At 33.4% G+C, this 23,286-nt stretch overlaps 1 protein-coding gene across 1 annotated transcript in view; it reads right to left on the bottom strand.

The window, feature by feature from the left end:
- Positions 1 to 2,845: 2,845 nt before the first annotated feature.
- The window catches only part of LOC106135696 (uncharacterized), a 57,283-nt gene continuing 36,842 nt past the window's right edge, over positions 2,846 to 23,286 (bottom strand). The window contains exon 2 of the mRNA XM_013336067.2: positions 2,846 to 4,304. Within this exon, the coding sequence (XP_013191521.2) occupies positions 3,439 to 4,304 (866 nt within the window). The 3' untranslated portion in view covers positions 2,846 to 3,438. The remainder of the gene's footprint in view (positions 4,305 to 23,286) is intronic.

Here is a 23,286-nt window from a genome sequence, read left to right on the forward strand (position 1 = left end):
TTAATCACATATATGTGTTTGGTATCGATCCAGTAACACCCCCTGCTATTTATTTTTTCAATATTTTCAACGTACAGAATTGACCCTTCTACAGATTTATTACATGTATAGATATAGATATAGATAGATAGATATAGAATAGATATAAATTGGTGCATTTTTGTTTTTCTGAAGAATGAATGAATTTTTAACTGTAGAATACATTTCAGGTAATATACAGTTATTTGATTCAATATACAGTCCTATGTAATTGAACGCGATATTCCATTCTTTATGACATTATTAATTTACTGAAATATTTCTTCAGAGGAGGAAAACGATATTGAAGAGTCGTGTGATGATAAAAAAAGTAGTAGTGAAGAAGGGTCGGATGATGATGATAATTAATATGAAAAAACGTGTAAATTACATAACAATTAGTAAAATATATTGCATCTATAATTTTTAACTTTCTTACATGTCACTGACACTACATGTGTTGCATTTACGTAAATCTTCTTACTAGCGCGTTCTTAGCATCTTTACCCGCGCCTGTCAAGGTCTTATGCTGTTCAGAACCGCCTGTCATTGTACACATTTCTTCTAAATGATATACTCAAATATATACTTAAATTTCAACTTTACAGAAGAAAGTTTATTTTTCTTCCTAAACTGTGCAGTTCTCGATACACCTGGCAGGTACTTGTGCTTACTCTAATTGCCTGGCAATTTCTTTTTTATAATTATCAATAAATAAAATAGATGATATTAAATTTTGAAGCTTACAGCAGGAAGTTTTTTTTTCCTATGTATTTTACATTTTAAGAAATAAAAGTAAAATAAAATAAATAAATATATACGGGACAAATTACACTGATTGAGTTAGCCTCGAAGTAAGTTCGAAACTTGTGTTACGAGATACTAACTCAACGATACTATATTTTATAATAAATACTTATATAGATAAACATCCAAGACCCAGGACAATCAGAAAAAGTTCTTTTCTCATCATGCCTTGACCGGGATTCGAACCCGGGACCTCCGGTGTCACAGACAAGCGTACTACCGCTGAGCCACAGAGGCCGTCAAACGTGTTGATGACGTGCAGGGCAGATGCCTGCCAGGTCATGATTTTTGGCCTTGGTGTGCTATGAATCATCACTCTACAAATTTCTAGCCTTACAGGAACACCGTTACTCGGAGGGTTCACTAGCTCTTAGGCAATTTGTATTCAATTTTAAAAATAAATCTGTTCTATTCTATTATATATTTCAGAACACGAATATACTTATGTAGGCACGTTTGCACATACAAAATCTTTGTCTTTGTGAAAAAACACAATAATGATCCCGCCCAAGAACTTATGTGCTTTAGTTTTGGACGAATTAACCACGTGCTGGTCCATACAATAACCTCAGTTCTGTTGTGCTGGTTTCTACTATTTGAGGTACTGATAGATGTAAGTTCATAATGTCGTATTGAAAATGTTACCTTGAAATCTTTGACTGATTTTAAGGGGCTTACATCAGCTAAATGAAATTTAGAAACGCAAGCAATATTGACATAATCGACTTCAACGCCATCTTTCAAGAACAATGCTAATGCGAGTAGCATTTTCTACTTAATCAATCAGGCATATAGCAGAGCTTCTATACTTCGAGGACAATATACGTACATTGATGGCATCTCAGGGCCCGCAGTTTGGTTGGTTTCTTGGTACCCAGAGGGTCTGTTGACGAAGTTTTCATTCTCTCTTATTTTTCGGCTAGTCTCAGACTTAAAGAGAAAAGAAGGAAATTACATATTACGATGCCTTCGAAGTTCGTGAATAATCCACAGTGGCTTTATTCATACATACATACATAAAATCACGCCTCTTTCCCGGAGGGGTAGGCAGAGACTACCTCTTTCCACTTGCCGCGATCTTTGCATACTTCCTTCGCTTCATTCACATTCATAACTCTCTTCATACAAGCTCGGTGGTTTCGGGTACTTTTGACCTGACCCGTTACCAGGACGTCCTTAATTTGATCAAGATTACCAACATTCATGAATAAAGCGAACGTATCGCTTTATTCATGAATGTTGGTAATGAGATACACAAAAAGAATTTCGCATTCTTCCCTATTTCTGTAATTCTTGTCGACGGACTGCATTAAAAGAGTGTTAGAAAGTAAACACAGTTGTTAGGAAGTAAATTTTATTCATTTATTTGTATAAATTTATTTATTTATTTTACATTTTGTCCCTGATGTAAGTAGGCACTAACAGCATTTACAGTTAACAGTATCTGGCTTTTAAACATCATAAAATAAAATTAGCCCTTAATTAATTAATTGGGTAGACAGAGCCAATACAAGAGATTGGGTTAGATCCGGTCATAAGATCGATTAACTGAAAGTCGATAAAGAAGGCACATTTAAGTATTTTGATATTTTAAGATATTAAATATATTATTAATTAGTCCTCTATAAAAAGATAGTCAAATATATAGATAGACCTATGAACTATTTCACCAGAATCTTTTTTTTTAACAAATACATTGAATATCTGTAGACAGGCTCGTTACGTCTATGCGTCACACATATGTACACCTTACTTTCCGGTCGGTTTTGCAGATCTAAGTACACTTTTGACTGTGCTACAGAAATTAGTAAGTAAGTTTTTCCGTAGGTAAAATACTAAATTTAGATTTTAGGCTCATTCTGTGCTGAGTATTTTTTTTATTAACTTACTGTAGTATGTCTGCAATACCTCCACATACTGTTAACTGTATGTAAGTTTCTTTTTAAATGAAACTGAACTTCATATAAACATGTTTTTCCGATAATCGAGATTATTTCATAATTTTAAAACTTTACTTTGCTTTAATATCTATTACATTTGATTATTTCATCTAATTACCTTATATCGATAAACAATGAGCTCAACGAATATGATACCGATTATGCAAATGTAGAAGTAACTTTTTGTGTAAATTAAAGAAACTGTAAAGTTAATTGTGTAATTAAATTATGTTGCTGAAGATTTTATAAAAAATGACCACTATATACCTACCTATTTATAATTGGTATCTTCAATTTCAATAGGTTCTGTTCAATATAGATTAAGATGAATGCGGTTATTCACTTTCGCCATTACAAAAACTACCTACATATCTACCATTGTATTGCTGCGAAGCGTATTCGATTCACTCTGCTCAATGGACCGAGGAAGTTTAATAAAATATTGCTACCATCTTAATACTTAATTTAATTTTCACTATACAACATAATTCCATTCCTTTACCATTTGTACGTAACAAGCACACAATTTGACCATATTTACTAACTTAAACGATAAATTTATCGCTCGTTCATCGTGTTCCTTTAAGACGACGAGGATGTAGCACTCACACATCACACTTTTTACTGGTAAAATCACTTACATTACGCAAGTCTTTGTATTGTAAACTAACTTTTAACTTAACGCTAATAATGGCTCTTCTGGGTCGTGCTTTTGACTCTGAAACTTTGAGCTTTTCTTTTTCCATTGTTCTTTCTTATTTATCATCTTTTGCTTGGTTGCTTCTAACTTCGCTTTCGCTTTCGATATTTTTGGTTGCGCCGGAGCAGGCTCATCCAATCTTTGAAGTGTTTCTATTATATTCTTAGGTTCGGACAAAACTTTTCTAGTTTCTTCTGAAACTTCATCCATTGTTGCATTTTTATTGGCATACACAACAACGTAATGTGAGAAGGCGGAGTTGGATGGTGTATTAATATCGGCGAAGTCTCTGAAGTTAGCGAACTGATCTTGGCTGTAATTCGGTCGAGGGTTAGCTATATAACCAACTCCTAGTGACGGTCGTCCATGTCCGTTGTTGTAAAATGAGCTAAACCCGTCATTATAATCTGAATCTTCGTCATTTTGGGCAAAAAATGTTCCACCTTTGATGATTCCGAAGTTTCCGGAACCAAGGACGCTTGAGCTTGCATCTACTAGAGGTGCAGAGGACGCTGCGCTCTGTTTTCCAAATGATTCAACATTTCTGTAATTGCCAAAGAGTGGATAGTTCAGGAGAGATCTATAGGAGTTTGGCCTTTGACTGTACGCTCCTTCATTTCCGAAGCCTAATCTAAAGTTGTTTTGTGGTCGCGGTTCGAAAAGATTTGCGAAAGATGGGAAGAAATTTTGAGAATTCCCTATAAGTTCTAAGGAGTGGTCTGAGTCATCGGCAGCTGCTTCAGTATCTTGCTCCTTTGCTCTATTTTTCTGAAATGCTGGAGGAGCGACTGCCTCTGGTGTAATTTCTGAAGATTCAGCACTGAGATCCGTGGCATCATCTGAAACAATAACAAAATACAGGTTAACAAGCGTTTGGAATTCAAATTTATTCATTACATGAAATGACTGCAAAAAGATAATGTCTTGTACGTATAACCTACATAAAGTATTACATACATAGTGCAAATATCATTGTATAACATAATACTTTATAGATTACGTCAAATATGCCGCTAATATAAATAAAAACAAAAATGTTTGACCTTAAAATGGAGTATGTAATTTCATATGTCGATTGTCTGGCGATGCATTCTTATAAATTATGTATGTACCTATTGTTCTGGTTTTTCGTATGAATTAATTCTGCTTTGTGGGTGAGTGGCGCGGCTTTTGACATGTACTTAGCGGTAGTATGGTGTAATAAAGACATGTGTTTTATTAGTATTGTGACGTAGAATGGTGTCCTTAGTGTAAAGCTACCGCATGTCGTCTAACGCATAATGTTTCCTGTTTGAATAAATACTAACGGGGAAGCAAAATGCTGTTACTAAAATGTAAGGCTGAAGCCTCATTAATGTTTACTGCCTTCCTTTAAGGGTTCCTATAAAAATATATACATATGATTTCTTAGGTCTGGTTTTTAGGTCAGGTTAAAGTATCCGAAACCGATGAGTTTGCAAGAAGAGAGTTATTTTGAATGTAGATTTCGTGGATAAAGTGAAAGAAGTACTTAGGCAAGTGGAATGAAAAATATACAGTCTTTGCCTACCCCTCCGGTAAAGAAAACGAATTAACAAAAAGTTTAAACTCAACTTGCACTAACGTCTTGTTTACACGTATAAAGTGATAAACTGATTTAAGTATGTAAGTAGATTTTAAGTCTCCGATCGTTCACACGTGTAATAAATGATTAACTTAATTTTAAGGTTAACTTAGTTATGTACTGCCTCTCTGTTCACTATTGTGGACTGGACATAGGTACTCGTCATTGAAATTACTTACTGCCAAAATCTCCGGGAAAGAGAGTAGCCCTATTCTTGGTGCTGGTAACCACACGATAGGTACTATTGATTGATTAGATTGATATCTATCTATGGACAAATTTTATCATTCATCATTTCAATAAGTGAAATTAAACGCTTGACTTGTCAAAATTCATTAATTTTCATTCGTCATGTATCATATCAACTGTCAAAATATGATTAATGATACTAAATTACGACGTCTATTACGTACCTATCTTGGGCGAGTTTTCCGTATGGTAAGGCAAACCAACATGTTTTCGATGTAGAGAAAACGATATTATGTCACATATCACAAGTACTTAGTACAGCAACATTTTGTGGTCAGTGCCGCGGTTTCCTATTGCCATAAAAAGAATAACAGTTCCAATTTTGAACTTTGAAATGCAGTTGTGATTGCGTATTTTTATCCGGTTACTAACGATCAAACCATTTTTTAATTTATTAAATCTAGGTAAGTGTGTATTGCAATATGTACATAAGTATATTTTTGTTTAAAAAATCTATATCTCATAGTGAGGTTATCTTACTGTGAGGACCTATTCTTCAATAACTATTTTTTCATATTATTGTGACCATTGTAACTAAATAAAAATACTGCGACATATTCTACTCTAGTAAATACTAAATTTTCTTCTTGGCTTAAGTCCTAGTTGCATTCTCACCACTCTGGAGCCCGGGGTATGCCTTTGACCATGGATCCTGGATTGGGTAAGTCAGGTTTTTACACATAATATCATAAGTATTAAAAAAAAAAGGTGTAATAGGCTTACTGATCAGTTGTGTTACTAGTTTCTAATGTATGCTTAAAATAATTACACGTTGGGTGGTAATAAATATAATTACGTAGGCGACTAACCCGACAACCTCTAACCTAGGTAGGTATATAAATCATTACAAACTGCTTAACAATTCATATTTTTCTTCGGAAAATCACGCACGCTGTTTCAAAACTATGTCATAGGTCAGTTAGGGGCTAGAGTCGTTAGATTTACACACTCGGAACGTGACAATATTATGATATTCTGTGTCAAAATCATGTTAATATTGCATTAGTAGCGTAAGTATTGGTATATGTAGAACGAGCAAACGTAATCAATATAGATATAAAACAAAATTTTTGATTGCGGTTCCGCTAATGTACACCTACATTTTCGTTTAATGCTAATCTCACGTAAATAGTACCTACGTTTTCGAAATGTAAGGGAGATAACCATATCTTTCCGATGCAAAAAACCTTTAGGGCGAGGCTAAAGATACTCCCTTCTAGATGTTACTACGGTAGTTTCTAACGAAAAGGACAATACAGCTCAAGGTTAACAAATGTATATCATGAAAAGATGCTAAGGTACTCTAGTAGGCAATTGTTGTAAGGACAAAAGACCATTTCGTAAGTCTGCGTGTTGGCAGGCGCCATCGCCTCTCAGTGGGATTACGTATGTATTTTGTTTGTCTCCATTTATTTGTCGAGAAAACCTAAAAGAATATTTAATGACTAGCTTTTGCCCGCGACTTTGTCCATGTGGTGTCGATACATTCATTCATCCCCTCCTATTTTATCCCTACTCCCCTTTTATCACAATATAAAGTAGCTTATGTTTTTCTTCAGGGTCAACTATATTTCTGGTAAAATTTTATCAAAATCGTTTCAGTGGTTTAGGCGTGAAGGGGTAACAGACAGAGAAACAGGCAGAGTTTCTTTTGCGTTTACGGGTATCATATAAGTAGGGAAGATGGGATGCGCCCATCGGCAGCTTCACTCGTATGTATGCGTACCCTCTGTGTTATTCTAAAGTAATAAGAAATTATAATTGTATTCCAGATCTTATTATTTTCCGTGAATAACCTTGTTTTATTCACAAATCTATTTTTTGTATAAGAGAAAGCTAGTTCGACTTATCACGTTTCAAATTTAACCCCGTTTCACAAAAAGGCTATCTACGATATTATCTTTACATTTTTGTGTAAGCTTCTAGTTTAAAAAACATGTTTATAGTTTTCTAAAGTACTGTTATAGCCGAGGGTTTCGGAATTTTTAAAAAAGTTTTGTAATAGGTTAACGTAATCGTATTAGGTTGTACCTATGATGAGACAAATAATCACCATGGTAAGAATTCGGTATGAAAAAGAAAATTACATTAAAATTATAAAACCCAAAAATTTAATTCCAATTTAAATCTCAAGTGTATAAGCCTATCCCTTAGTTGCCTTTTACGACATCCATGGGAAAGAGATGGAAGGAGAAAACAAAATTCTCTGTAATTTTTGCATAAAAGCTTCTGAAAAAATTTTATATTATTCTACCTATTCCATTCAGAATAACTATATGATACTCACCTATTTATTGGTTAATTACATTGCGTTTGTGGTCTACAAAAAGTGACTGATGATCTGTACTTAAAATGTATCGTAATTCGTATAAATAACTCTAATGTAACAACATTACCTCGTGTTATTGAGAAATATTGTAATAAGTTATTTATTGAACACTTAAAACAACTGATATGACACAACGTAAAAAAGCGTGAAAGTAGTTTTGATTGGTCAATATGTTTAACGATTTTCAGCGGAAATTTCTGAATATTTGATATCTCTATAATTTCGTATTTTTATGAAATTGTTTTATAAGTAAAAAAGCTGTTATGTCTTCAGTCATATCAAACATTAGATTTAACTTTTCTGTTTTTATGTCACACAAATCTTATAAACTGGCAGTTTATGAAAAGTTAAGTGACATCTTGTAATCATCTTTTTTTGTGAATAGTTTTCGTTTGTTTTCATTATGATATGAATATAATGAATAGTTATTTAGTATTAAAATAAATAATAAAGTACTAGGAGTTTGTTTTCCTTAGTGTAGACAATTTAATATTATTTAAAAACATATTCACAAAATATAGTTAAATATAAATAAATATTAATAATTATAATAAAAAGAGAAAAGAGAAAATGCCATGCTACGGTGGCAGGTCAATCAAAAACAGATCAATTTCCATCTCAACTTGACCCGGTCAAGTTTCCCCCCTTATTTATAAGTCCGGTGTCATCCTAGCATGATGACCAAAATATTAAATTAATTTTTGAAAGTAAATAAATGTTTTCTGTACTATATATATATGTTCATTATGAAATAATTATTTTTATTTCTATACAAAATAGGGAAATAGAAATACGGATCGACACCTAGTGTCATTAGATACCTAAGTATTTCCTTGTCACAGATTGATGGCGCATCATTATTAAAATGATTACCAAGTACAATAACGGATTTCCCTCAGCAAATACTATTAGAACAACGTTTTCCTGACAGCCTGAGGTAAGATATTACCTAAATTATTAGCCTGTCGCAAGAAAATATAAAATAACGTATATGATCGTATGTGATGATAAGTATACTTACCCGTATTACTTCCGTAGGATGTTTATATTATATTGAAATATTTATATTATATGATTTACATTCTTAAAAGACTTGCTCCTACATATATAAGTATAATCATGTCTTAATTCCTTGTGGAGTTGCCAGAATCTACAGTCTTGAAATGACTGAAGACCACGTTGAGCTGTATATCTTAATTATAGAGTTTAAAATAATGTCAGGTTGCTAGCCCATCTTATTGCTTCTAGTTACGTACCTATTATAATTATTTTTATGCAGAAAAGGCAAACGTGGTACTATACTGCCGGAAACTATACGCCAATTACATTGCTGATAAGTATTAATGAAGACATTTCAATAGTTTGTAGTATTATGCAACCTTCCGTTTCAGTCAAATGGGATTATTCAAGGCTCATCGTATCACACTAGGCTTTGATGACGAAATCTGGAGCATGACCAGCATGACATCGATTGTCTAACATTCTACCTGACAAGGCATAAATCAACACATGAGATGAAGTGAAGTGTTCATGTGAATGAACATAACATTGGTAGAAGGGCTATGCAAAAGTTCCCTGAAGGTATGAAAAATAACCTGGCATCATGTCGCGAGAGATGATATGACAATGGTCTTAAAACTGAAGATAGAACAAACTAGGAAAACGATTTAAAGCCGTGAAGCATTATGGAGATGTAGGTATATCTAGAAGAAAAGATAGAAGATTATGCAAAGATGATATAGTAAGAGAGGGATTATTCTAAGTGTTAACCGATATTATTACGGTGAGGGAAAACATTAAAACCGACACATTCAGCAACTGAATATGAGTTAGGTTCTGCCTGACTCACCCCGGGCTTCTCTTCAGACAGGTGAGGATATAAACGGGAGTTACGCCAGAAGAAAGAAAGAAAGGGATTATTAAAAGGCTCGTGGCATCACACTTGGCTCTGGTGAGAAATCTGAGGCACGACGTCGAATGTCCGACGTTGTACCCATTACAAGGCATGAGTCTCATGAGTCAATATACTCGTATGTATACTATAGGATCTCTTTAAAGACACTTGAAGTGAAGTGTACTTGTGCGCGCACATTGATATATCCATTGCTTTATGTGAATTATGTAAGATATTTTTTATGTAAATAGTGGCTTTTGGAATGCTTTCTCTGAATAATATGACTGGGTTTAGTTACATATTAAGTTTTCTAAACCAATTTAAGCACGATTAATTTAACGCATATTAATTAAACAAATTGTATATTTCGTACCGTTTACTAAGCCAAAGGTACGTGCAAGCTTTTATACTGATTAGCTTAATTGCCTTAGATAAATTAATGATACGTATCAGAAAAAAGGATAGTGTTCAGGAGAGAACTGAGATTTTTAAGAAATTTGATCAATCTCTATTTTATCGAAGATCCATTAATTCGATTTATATATGTAGTATAATAACTTTGCGGTCTTAGTTTTATTACTAATATATTAGAGTCTAAACAGGGAAGCGACGTATTTTCCTTGACACATGGATATAGTTAATTGAAGCTGCATAGAAAGCTATTATAGTTGTATAACACATTCAATTACTGCCGATTACGTAAGATGGAAGTAGATAAACAGGTAGTTTTTATTTATCTTATTCTATAGAGTCACGATAGTCCAATGTCACCATTAAAATGTAATAGAAACCCGGAAGGTATACGCTTGTAAGTGGTGCACAAAAGCTTTTAAACAATTAATCTTGCGAAGCAGTTGCTTCCTAATGCTGTGTCATACGAACATATATACATGAACTATATATAGATACGAGTATGTCCTTATCCCTTTAATCTCGAAAAGTTTGGCCACGTTTAGCTGTATGGTCTAATAATGAAATTAAAATTCAGGCAGCGACAGGTAGCTCACCGCCTAAGAGAAAAATCCAAAGTTTAAAAGCCTTCCCTATGTCGACATGGGAAAGAGACCAGGCGGTCCTATTTTAATGTGTACCTAGAACCACAGAGCTACATACTGTTTTATTGGTACATAAGGATCCATAATGTCTCGTTAGTTGATTTAATGTAAATCTTTGACTAGACTTCTTTCCTCCTGACTTCTCCTCCTTCCGGTTGCATCCTCACCACCCGAGAGAAGAGCCCGGGGTTTGCATTTGATCATGGAACCTAGATTAAGCGAGTCAGGTTTTTACACGAAGCGAATCCCATCTGACCTCCGCAACCTTTACAAGTAAAGTAAACCCGTATTGGATCGGTTATGGTTACACATCCAGTTACCTGAATGGCCAGGTTTCCTCTTGATGTTTTCCTTCACCGTAAGAGTATCAGTTGGTATTCAAACTAATGTTAATAACTAAAATCTTTGACTAGACTCTGCAGGATTTATTGATACGGCAGTACTCGTAAAACAAGAAAGTGTACTTCTCAGCTGAATCAGTTATTTGTTTTGGTTAAGCTGAAACATTAATCAGCCGTTTTCACTCATACATAAATATAGTGTGTTATGTGCAAGTGAGTATAGTATCATACATGTATACCCATTTATGGATGTTTGAGGATAGCCTATATTATTTTAACAGCTACCTGAAGTAATTATGACAGACATAAAACATTATGTGTTCACATTTACCTATTAGATTGTAAACATAAAATGGTAGTAACGAATCGTGTGAAAGGCTGTTATAAATTAAATCTTGTAGGTATCGAACTGGGATTTTTACATAAATCCCTACTAATATTAGTAATGTGAAAGTAAGTATGGTTGTTTGTTACGTCTTCACAGTAAAACTACTGTACCGATTTCCATGAAATTACATATAGTTTGAAGTAGGTACTAAAAAGCAGGCAACTTTTCAAGTTATTTTATAAATGAGGCATTTTTTTACTAATAAGTACATTTTAGTAATTACTTGACCAAAACACTTTCTACTTTCGTAAGAGTAGGTTAGACACACAACCTTAATAGGTCGCCAAATATTCATTGTTATGTCATAACATAAAAACGTAATTAGAGTAACATTACAACATAAACCGCCAATATCTCAATCAAATTGTGAGATGATGAGGCATTTCATTGAAGTAAAAGTTGTTTACTTCAATCAGATCATAAACGTCAGTGGAAATTGAAACTGTAATGTCTTTTTTTTCAATCATTTTACATACCTAATTAATTTGTGAATCTGTCCTGATCACTCTGATTGATGATGATCGAGGTGATATAAATATGATACAATAATATTCAAGCATGGTTACCACACAGTCTCAGACATACACATATTACGTCTTTATCATTTGCAGCAGATACGGGGCCAATAGCCATAACACTCGAAGGCCATATTCAGTTTTACAGATGATATTGATGGAATTTGACTCAGAATAGATACAGGTGGTTTGCCCAAAAGAGTCAGACATTTTATTTATTAAAGTTTTCTTTATACAAGGAGGCCATATAAGTTTCGTTTCGTAAAGGATCAAGGTGATGCTGTGATAGTGTAAGGAAAAGTTACAGTTTTTGACAAATATAGGTTTTTCGGAATGTTTTGTAATGTCATGGTGACATCTGTCAAATCAAACATCTGTCGGAAGTCTCGTTTCCGGGGTTGTTTTTGGGACTACACAAACATATTTTAGAAGCATCAGATATTAAATTAAATATCCGACAAAACAATCAGCAGGCTCTTTTGAAGCTGACTTTCATCATAAACTCCAGACTGACAGTGTATCTGATCACGAGGTTAGCCTCCAGCCAAATGCAGTAATAGAAATAAGATGTCATAAAATCGATCGAATAAACCATCAAAGAATGTGTTTCGGTAGTACCCCAGTTGAACAACAATGTGGCTAATGATGCAGTTATTGTGCATATCGTTACTTTGCCATCGTATTAGAGAGGCTGCCTCAAGGTCCGAGGCATTTGAAATACCTGTATTGTGTCTAAGATAAGTGGACTGAAATAGCACAAAGATGATGAGTATGAGTAAAAGGGAAATATAAATAAATCTGCAAAGAACAAGTGAAGAACGAATATAACGTTTAGAACGTTATCATCGCGATCGGAATCGAGTGCGCCACGGAATTATTTTTCTTATCCCGTCTTTATCCCTTACATATACAGAGCCACGTATACATGGATGGAATTACGACTCAACCATTTTTTAATTATTTTTTATTACTTGACAAAGTAACTATATTTGAACAGTCAGTCAATAAGACTACACCTTATGCTTTATAGAGGGAATTATATTTGAAAGGAGAAAGTCCCGGTTACATACTCACCTCTATGGAGTACGGGGCGCGCATTTATATTTCTTGTACTGTATTGAATTATTTTATCCTAAAATTAATGCTTTCATGAATGTTAAATATAATAAATGGAACAGGTATTTTACGAAAATTTGCTTCTGGAAAAGGAGTTGATTTCATAAAATGTTCTTTTGTATACGAGTATACATCGTGACGAAATATAAAACGTGGGCTTTAAACGGATGCTTAAGTCATTATTGAGATTATGCTTTATAGGTTCTGCGACTCTTTGTAAGTTTCAAACTTAGGACATACTAATCGTGACTGCTATAATAGTAGTAACTTATCCTTGGAACTTATGATTCCTGATTATGAACATTGTTGCTTTTGTTAGGTTGTCGTTGGGTTAAACTTGTATATCTGATACTACAATTTTATCAAAAAAAACATTGCTAAATTATGGTACAAATTCTGTACGAATAGAATAGTATAGCGCTGTTTAAAATGTAAGGACCAATTTTGACAAAATTGAGAGAAAAGTCTTGGAAAGTGGACCCAGATCTTAAAACACAGCCGAACGTGTAAATGGGAACATGCAATAATGTGAAAGAAGGTTCAAGACACTGAAACTGAGACCACCATATACATCGTCAGATCAGCCATAAGTCTTCCACTGCTGAACATAGGCCTCTCCAATGATTACCACTTAGCTCTTAACTTTCCTTACATAAGAATAAATGATTAGTATCATTAGTGATATAGTAAAATGTAACTATTAATGCTTGGCTATAAAGATGATGAGTGCTGTTGCATCCAGCTAGATATTACGATAACTCTCAGTCATGCTTTCTCACAATGAGAGTACATTGATCTTACTTATTCCATAATATCTATAATGATTTTATAAACGCTAAAATTTGTTTGTTCATCTATTACTTTTTGTCCATAGTTAAACCCTTAGTTAATTATCCGAAGTAGGTACAGCTAATAGGCTACCTTTTATTGGAAATTCCCGCTGGAACTGGAAAAACTGGATTTAAGTTTAACGTGGGCGGATTTGCGGGCAAAAGATATTACTTTTTTTGTCAGAATTCCTTAAACTGCGTAACCTAAGTAACGTTCAACTTTACACATCTCTAAATCTGCATCGGCTTCAGATCCATCCGTAAGTTGATATCTGTATAGTTTGTGATAAATAGATCATCACTGATTTATGAATGACATAATACGGAACCTCTATTCACGATATTAAGTCAAACTAATATTTAGAATAGTCACGTAACGCCGTAACATAACATGTGCATGATCTGACAAACGAGAGTCTTCGACTTGTGTACCTACAATAGAAGAAGGTTTATTCTGTAAAGTTGGCCGAGTTACCAAATAAAATATTGTGGATAACTTTATTTCAATAAAATAATATTAATAATTAATTCACGGCCAAAGTAATTCTTGTTTAAAAACTTTAATTTTAAGTTTAATGTGAAATTACATGATTTCATAATTATTTCATTAATTATATTTACTATCTGAAAAAAAAAATCAGATTTTACAAACCTTGAATATCTTGATGAATGTTTTAGGCAAATAGGTGGTAATTAGAGATGCTTACTTTGTAAACGTGTATTTTTTAAATTGAGACTTCATTGCTTGTGTTGCTATCGTAAAATAAAGCTGGAAGCTTTCAGAATAGTACCATCCGGTGTTCCTATAGAATCCCATTGTATGAAACTAATCTGATCGTTTAAGCTTAGCCGCTCTCACTTCGTGACTTGTCATTTTATGTAGATCAATATGATCGAAGATGGCTTTATGTTAAACTAGAGGCCGCCCGCGACTTCGTCCGCATGGAAACCCTATCAATCCCGCGGAAACTCTGGGATAAAAAGTAGCCTATGTGTTATTCTGGGTCTTCAGCTACCTACATACCAAATTTCATGGTAATCGGTTCAGTAGTTTTTGCGTGAAAGAGTAACAAACATCCATACATCCATACAAACTTTCGCCTTTATAATAGTAGTAGGATAGATTATGATAAATTTATGCTTACATGACATGACAGTATCTGCATTGTATGCATTTATTAAATCGTTTATATACATAAAAAAATTGATTTGCGCGCTACTTATGCATAGATTTCTTTAAAATTTAATGCCATAAGTTACTTATTAATTATTCTGTTTTACTTATTCAGTATAATTGATTATATTATATGAATTATTGACATGTAACTTGTTTATGTGTGTGGTTCCCGGCACCAATACAAATAAGAATAGGACCACTCCATCTCTTTCCCATGGATGTCGTAAAAGGCGACTAAGGGATAGGCTTATATACTTGGGATTCCTCTTTTGGGCGATGGGCTAGCAACCTGTCACTATTTGAATCTCAATTCTATCATTAAGCCAAATAGCTGAACGTGGCCATTCAGTCTTTTCAAGACTGTTGGCTCTGTCTACCCCGCAAGGGATATAGACGTGACCATATGTATGTATATACAGCTAATAAGTGAAAGTTTATGGAAATTTATTGATTAATCAAAAAGTAAAATCATTTTTACTTAAGTTTTCGCAAACAACTTGAGGAAACAAAAACTTGAAGCGTTTGAAACTACGCAACTAAGTTCACTTCACAACAGCATTTTTTTATACAAAAGAGAGTAAAGAGATCCCTGTAGATTTCAAGGTGGCTGAGAACTCATTTGCATCACAAACAAGGGAAAAGTTCGCAGGCTCGGTGGCGGAAAATGAACATACAGTCATAACATGCAGGAAATCCTAGTGCGAATGTTAGATGTATGCAGTGTTAAGTAGACAGGCATTATTTATTTATTCTGTCACACAAAGTATATAAATCACGTCGTTTTACATAAAGACATTAATATGCACGTGAGGAGGTTATTTAAATTAAAGAATGTTTTTTTAAATTATTATTTCAAGAAGTTACTTTAATTAGTAATTATTGTTATAACCATATATTCGTATTCATTAATTTTAAAAACAATTTGTATAGTCTTAATAATTTGGTACGTAATACTAAAAATAATAAAACATTTAACACAAAAAATTTGTAAAATATCACATTCATCAAAAACTACTCCACTGAAACATTTTTACCCGGGCTCACTCACGTGAAAATCTCCAAAAGAAAAACATAAGCAGTTGGTCAATTTACCTATGAAAGAAGGTCATTCCGTATGAAATTCTAATTATACCGCGTTAAATATCCGTGAGATACACGAATCAGCAAATTATTATTTTGTATATTATATAAGAAAATAAATGTCGAAGATTGTATAACAACAATTAGCCATCAGTTTTGTTTTGACACGCCCTCTCAATAAATCTCGGTGTTCATGTGAAAATATCCTATCAAAGGGTTGGGTAAAAGGTCATAACGCTTTACGTCAAGATTTACGTAAGGAGGTAAATACTAAAATAGGGTTACCCCGGAACTAATTGTCTTACAACAGTATTTGCGAACCCTTCAAGTGGTTTATCGGTTGCCAATCAATTTAGGTATACGCTTGCTAAACAAGGAATTATATAAGGAGAGATGGACATGTCTGTTACAAGGCAACGTATAATTTTTTGCAAAAACGCTCTGTAGTTCAAATTATAAAATACTTTAAGATTGTTATGAATATAAAAGTCTTTATGACTAGACTTTTGACCGGGGCTAAGCTTTAATGGCATTACGAGGAATAAAAGTAGGTCATGTTAGTCCCTATAAAATATTTTTCTAAATATGACGTTGAGATGAAAACACGAAATACAAATTTAAGTCTCTCGAATTTATTCAATTCCTGTAAAAAGAGGTGAAAAAGAAATTACAATATAGATGGGCCACGAACGACCACTTATATTTTCTACTGAGAACAAATAATATATTTTAGACCAATAAAAGATTCTGTGTCCAAAAAACAACAACACACTGAGTTAAAACATGAGGTCGCTCTAATTTCGAAATTCAAAAATTTACGTATATATTTGTAAACGGAACATTAATTAACTTCAATACGTATACATGGATGAAACAAATCGCTTTCACACCTCGTATCGTGTTAGCTGGTAAGTAAAGTAGTTGGTTACGTAGTGCTGATAGCAAAAACCAGTGGACCACTGTGATTAATGCTTTTAGGAAATCTTTAGAGTATCTGGTTCCTGCTCGGATAAGTGGTTTGTTTATTTGATTCCTTATGGAATACAGTGACATCGGCAGGCATTATGGATGGAAAATTGCTGTTAGACAATTTTATTCTGCGAGAATATACAATCAACTTGTTTTTTATAGATATCCTTTTTTTAAACATTTATTACATTTAGTTTGAATAAAAATGCCAAGTTTTATAACCTTAATTCTTCTTTATTAATGTTTTGGAGATAATATTGAATTTTGCTGTAATTAATTGAAAAGTTTTTTAATTTCGGGGATACGACAAGCTTTGGCGGAAGTGTACGGCGTCGTCCCACGTTTTTCCGCTTGAATCGACGATTGCAGCAAGGAAACGTACATCTGTCTTATTGTTTCATTCAACTGTGTGGGATGGATCACTAACTTTGATTGAAATCTGTTTAATTCCTGGTTTTAAATATGCAAACGATATTACAAAGCCATTAAAAAAAATCTCGATCACAAGATAAAAAACCTAACAGAGGGACATGCTGGACTCCGTAAATTTTGGCCGGACAGGCAACTTAAAGGCTGTCTGTGATGTGGACGCCTGCCAACTTTAACCCTGCTTCTTTTCTTGAGAGGTATTTTATTTGAACATTGATCATCTGAGTCTCTTTCCGAACATCTTTTTCAAGATAACTATCCCCACTTGCCATGATCCCTGCATACTTTTGCTTCATCCACATTCATTGATTAATTTTCTTACATAATTCTTATGTATAAAATGTAAGCGGAAGTAAAAAAACAATCAACATTTTTCATTATTCTTCATAATCATTATTGTAATCGATGAATGCTTTGTACAAAGATTGTACGAATTCGACGGTGATTTTTCAAAGAGTAGGTAAGCAAACCCAAATTGAAAAATTACGAAAGTGTGATATAACCGTGTTGATGTAGGTTAACTATAGACGAAATGTAGGGCAGAGGTTGAAGATCAGCGATTGTCATCATTTATATCTATTGGGAGAATTTATTATATGTTTTAAGATCAATTATGATAACTTTATGGTAATGAGATGCTTCCATAAGACACCTTTCTGTGTAAAATTTATGTATTGGCAAACTTCTCAAATTGATAATCCTTGGTCATGGCTTTTATGTTAATATAAAGTTTCACACGTCGTACCCAGAATACATTACACATATTATGAAGTGTTTTATTCTATCGTACTGGAAGATAATAATTTTTTTTATTAAGTCCGTAAATTGTGCTATACAAATTGCATTTATTGAAAAGCTAGTAAATTTTAAAAAAAAGAACGGTGCTGTTATTTAAAAAGAAATGGGTGTCCCGTGATTAGAGTCGTATAATTGTAAGGTTGGTAGTACCATAGGTTGTTAAGAGGCCCTGTCTGTTTACAAACAAGATGTAAAAAAAGTAATCGTGACTCGTGGGATAATTATCAGATTGAATATGACAATTAACTGTATTAATTAACTATACATGTTTAAATTATGATATTTATGATGCAGACCAGTAGCGCTGTCGTCAACGAGCGATCCAATAAATTAAAATAATCTAGGTTTAGGATCAATTAATATGGATAGATATGTGCACGCTCATATTATTGATGAGTATGAAATCATTTAAGATTTGAATTACAAATGAACTTATCTTGTAATATATGCCTAGAAATAACCTAGAAATAATATCAATAAATCCCAGTTTATTATAATCAAAACTATGTCATTTTAATGGTTGAATGGTTAAAGATATTTATTTCTCAAAAATATTCTTTCAATTTTTCTCTTATGAGACAGTTTTATTTTACAAATTCGGTAATATAAACATATGTACGAGTGTTTTTGTGGACCTTTAGCAATATAATGGATAACTTAACTACATTTTGCGTATCATTTACATTTACTTAGACATATTTTTACAAATATTTTAGGGATAGGCTTTTAAACTTGGGATTCTTTTGTTAGACGATGGGCAAGCAACCTGGTACTGTCTGATTCTCAATTCCATCATCAAGTCAAAATGATGAACGTAGGCCACTTTCAGCTTTTTGACTTGATGATGGAATCAGTCAGTCAGTTGACAGAGCCAACAGTCTTGAAACTGTTGGCTCTATCTACCCCGCAAAGGAAATAGGCTTGACTATATGTTTGTTTATTTTAGTCTTTTTACCTTTACTAGCCAGCACATTACCTACTTGAAATGACAGAACTGGTTTAAAATTTGAAATGTTGATAAAAAATACTCACAACGAAATCAATGAAGTGAGAGATTGACATGCATTTAAATTGTGGTGTCAGTTAATTAGCAGTACCTACTATAAATCAAAGTTTGGCAATTACATTTTATAGAACAAACTTGTAAGCATAATGATATAACGATGTTAAATGACCAAAACATATCGGAGCCTACTAGCCCATAAACAAACTTTCCAAACATTCATTATGTTCATTATACAATAGTTCAATGGTGAATAAAAAAATATTAAAGGTGAGTAAGGGCAGATCTTCTTGACAACGACTTCATTATGATGATTTGTTCCGGTTCGTCAATAAAGCTTCACATTTGTTCCGTTCATTCAAGTTAGCATTATTAGGAACTTTCATGTTTTCCATGTAGTATTATTATCAAGAGTCAAGTCATAACGGAGAAGAGACGTGACGGGATATTATTTACAGACTTCAAAACAGTCCAGTTGGTAGGGTACGTACCAACCCACTGATTTAAAAAAATTGCTTTTGATGCTGGTTAAAATTTTTTTTTTAATACAGCGAAATATGCGATATACGAATAATGATTAGACTTTATATAGATACTAAGTACAAGAAAATATACACGTATTTACATACCGCGCTGACGTGCTGAAAATAACTGAAAAAAGAGTATCTAATTAGTTCATGGCCGCGGTGAGATTAGAAACTGTGCACCTTGACTCAGGCGCACTTTTTTAAATAGGATACCTTATCCACTCGACCACTGATGTTTTTCTAGAGCATTCCACTGAGACTAATATTGTAGTTTAAATATATGCAAACGCGTACATTATGACAATCGTTTCTTTTAATTCTAGTAGTAAACAAGTAACGAGATGTAACCACATAATTATGTTGGAAACGTAGTCAGTTAAAGATAATTATATTTAATAAAGCCTCGTAAAGTAATTATTAAATCAAACATAAACAGAATCACATGACTTATTATTATTTTTTACTTAACAGTACTTCTTGGTTTTCACTGTAATAGATGCTCTACTCAACTTTACAAATTTATGATATAAGTTTAGCATCGCCGATCGAAAGTTCACTATCGAAAGTTGAGTAAAAGCAAGACTATTGATAGTATCGCCTATAGATATGTGTTTGTAACTTTTCTTGCTTGCAGTAATATAGCTTATACATTAAATAATTATAATTAAAAATTAGTTTTCTTTAGCGGCGTTATAGCGTGACGTTTAACTTCGGGAAATTATCTCATTCCTTCAAAATACTCAATTAATTTAATCCTACCAGAGTCATTCCCCGAACCGAATCCATTGATACTATTGCTGCTGACTTTTGCAACTAGCTATCGATGTTCATCATACGATCATATCATATACATATCCATAGTGTCACTAGGTACTATCAACAGGTCAAAACTATAGATAATATCGATAGGCTTATCGATAGGGTAGATGATTTTCGAGGTCTACTACTGATAGTTCGGCAACGTTAGTAGGATAAGTAGGATGAAGTAAGTTTAAATTCTCGTTCATAATATTAGCTACAACTGCCTTATAAGACCTCTACTTATCACGTGAATACCATCAAGTCAAGGAGACGACCGCGCCTCGTCTAAACTATTTCTCGTGAACTTTCCCGTGTATGGGCATAGAATTTGAGCAGCATTTTACAGTCACATTTTGCATGAAGGCAACTTATCGCATGACCAAGCATCGTGCAGATTCACACGTGCAAAGTAAGCTAATACTTTGCTCTGTGTATGAAAAATAATTATAAAATTTATCGGTATTTGTATCTAAATAAATACAATATGGTCAATAGGTCTCGTACTAGTCCATTATTTTCTTTCTTAAATATTACTAGTCCGACATTAATGTATTTTTTTGGGATAGACTATAAATTTATTAGGGTAGACAGACCCAACCGTCTTAAAAATACTGAAAGGCTACGTTCAGCCGTATGGATTAATGATTGCAGGTTTCTAGCCCAGCGCCGCTGAAAGAATCCCAGGTTTAGCCTTTCCCTTAGTCGCTTTTACGATATCAATGGTACAGGTATGGAAATGATCCTATTATTCTTTTAAAGCGCCGGAAACCATACGGCACTTATTCAAAACATAATGTTGTTAATTTACGTATCAAAAACGAGGCTCTATTGTTATATATTTCGCCAATTTACTAACTTAAAATTTGTTCTTATAATATTCACATTTTTTTGAGCCCTACTCAAATTATCTCAAGTTCACTTTATTGTCTTATTGTAATAGAAATTTTAAGAAACTACGGTAACTCAAGGTAGTTACCAACAGGGTTTTCGAAACACTAGGTCGTTTACAATAGACCGTGACGGCTTATTATACTGACACGCAAATGATGTGCTGATAACAATTATAGACGATCTATCGGTTTGTAATCTTTGAGTAGCTACAACTTTCTAATAAAATAGAGCTTTCAATTAACGAAATAAACATGCACAAAACGATCACGTTTTTTTTTTGGAGGAGTAAAGACTATATTTTAAAACTTCAATGGTAATGCTTTTTAGTGATTTGTAAGAACATTTCCTAAAGCTTTCTAAAAAGCCTAAAGCCTAAAAATTATCATAAGTCTTTTATGTCTTATAAGTATAAGACATATAAATTGTTACATGTGCTTGAAAATACTTTGTTAATAAATGAAAAATTTAAAGAAAGAAAAGTAGTATTATTAACAGTCTACGTTTTTCCATTTTCGATTATATCACGTTCCGTATTTATTTTGCTTTATCATTAATTAATTTTTCTTTAGAAAGTTCTCGATTTGGTACACGTTCATTGGTCTTAACCTTCCTTTTCCAACTTCCATTTTTAAAGTTCAAAATATACATACATACATACATAAAATCACGCCTCTTTCCCGGAGGGGTAGGCAGAGACTACCTCTTTCCACTTGCCACGATCTCTGCATACTTCTTTCGCTTCGTCCACATTCATAACTCTCTTCATACAAGCTCGGCGGTTTCGGGTACTTTTGACCTGACCCTTTACCAGGACGTCCTTAATTTGATCAAGATACGTTCGTCTAGGTCTTCCCACTCCGACCTTTCCCTCCACACTCTCCTTAATAAAATAAAATATACTTTTAAATAAGTACAAATAATCGTACGACGCTAAGTATAATGTAGTAGTTTTTCTCTGACTACAAGAAAATACAATAAATAAACAATTGAGACTGTCGTCATCAGACTGTGCAATATTTTTATAACCATTGCCCTGCGACCCGCGAACAATTGTTTCAGCTAATCACAAAATTAATAAAACCGCAACAATAGATTACGTTCCTGAGAAAAGAGCAAATTCAAGGTTTCTCTGTTTAGAAATACTTAAGTAAACTTGAGCTTATTTTTAAAGAGCTCTTAGTTAACATGATTTATGATAAGTATGTTTAACCAGGACTATTATATGGTTTAAAATCAATTAAATAGTTTAACTAATTCGTATTTAATTTGGAAGGATTATATTTAAGCGCTTATGTAAAAAATTTTGGTATATTATACAAAATACATACTATACCTATATCCTGACTCCATTCATCGATTATTCATATCAAGTTATCATCTCTATGAAAAACCAAATAAAGTATTTAACCAATAAAAAAACATTAAACTTGATTTTTATTTATTTTAAGAGTTTCATACCAACTGCGTTTTCATTGTCATTTCCTTATTTATGTTTAAGTATTTGTTTCTCTCCGGCCCATACTGAGAAATAACATGCGTAGTCGAGCATACGCCCCGTACCTGTGCACGACTTAAAATACGGCTAAAGGACACCAAATATCCATAATGTGGGTGCGTTAACCCGACCGTGGTTGCCGTGTGGTTCCCGGCACCAATACAAAAAAAGAGTAGGACCACTCCATCTCTTTCCCATGGATGTCGTAGAAGGCGACTAAGGGATAGGCTTACAAACTTGGGATTCTTCTTTAGGCGATGGGCTAGCAACCTGCCACTATTTGAATCTCAATTCTATCATTAAGCCAAGTGGCTGGGTGTGGCCATTCGGT

Source organism: Amyelois transitella, chromosome 8 (assembly GCF_032362555.1).
Source record: "Amyelois transitella isolate CPQ chromosome 8, ilAmyTran1.1, whole genome shotgun sequence".
In the NCBI taxonomy this organism is placed as follows: Eukaryota; Metazoa; Arthropoda; class Insecta; order Lepidoptera; family Pyralidae; genus Amyelois; species Amyelois transitella.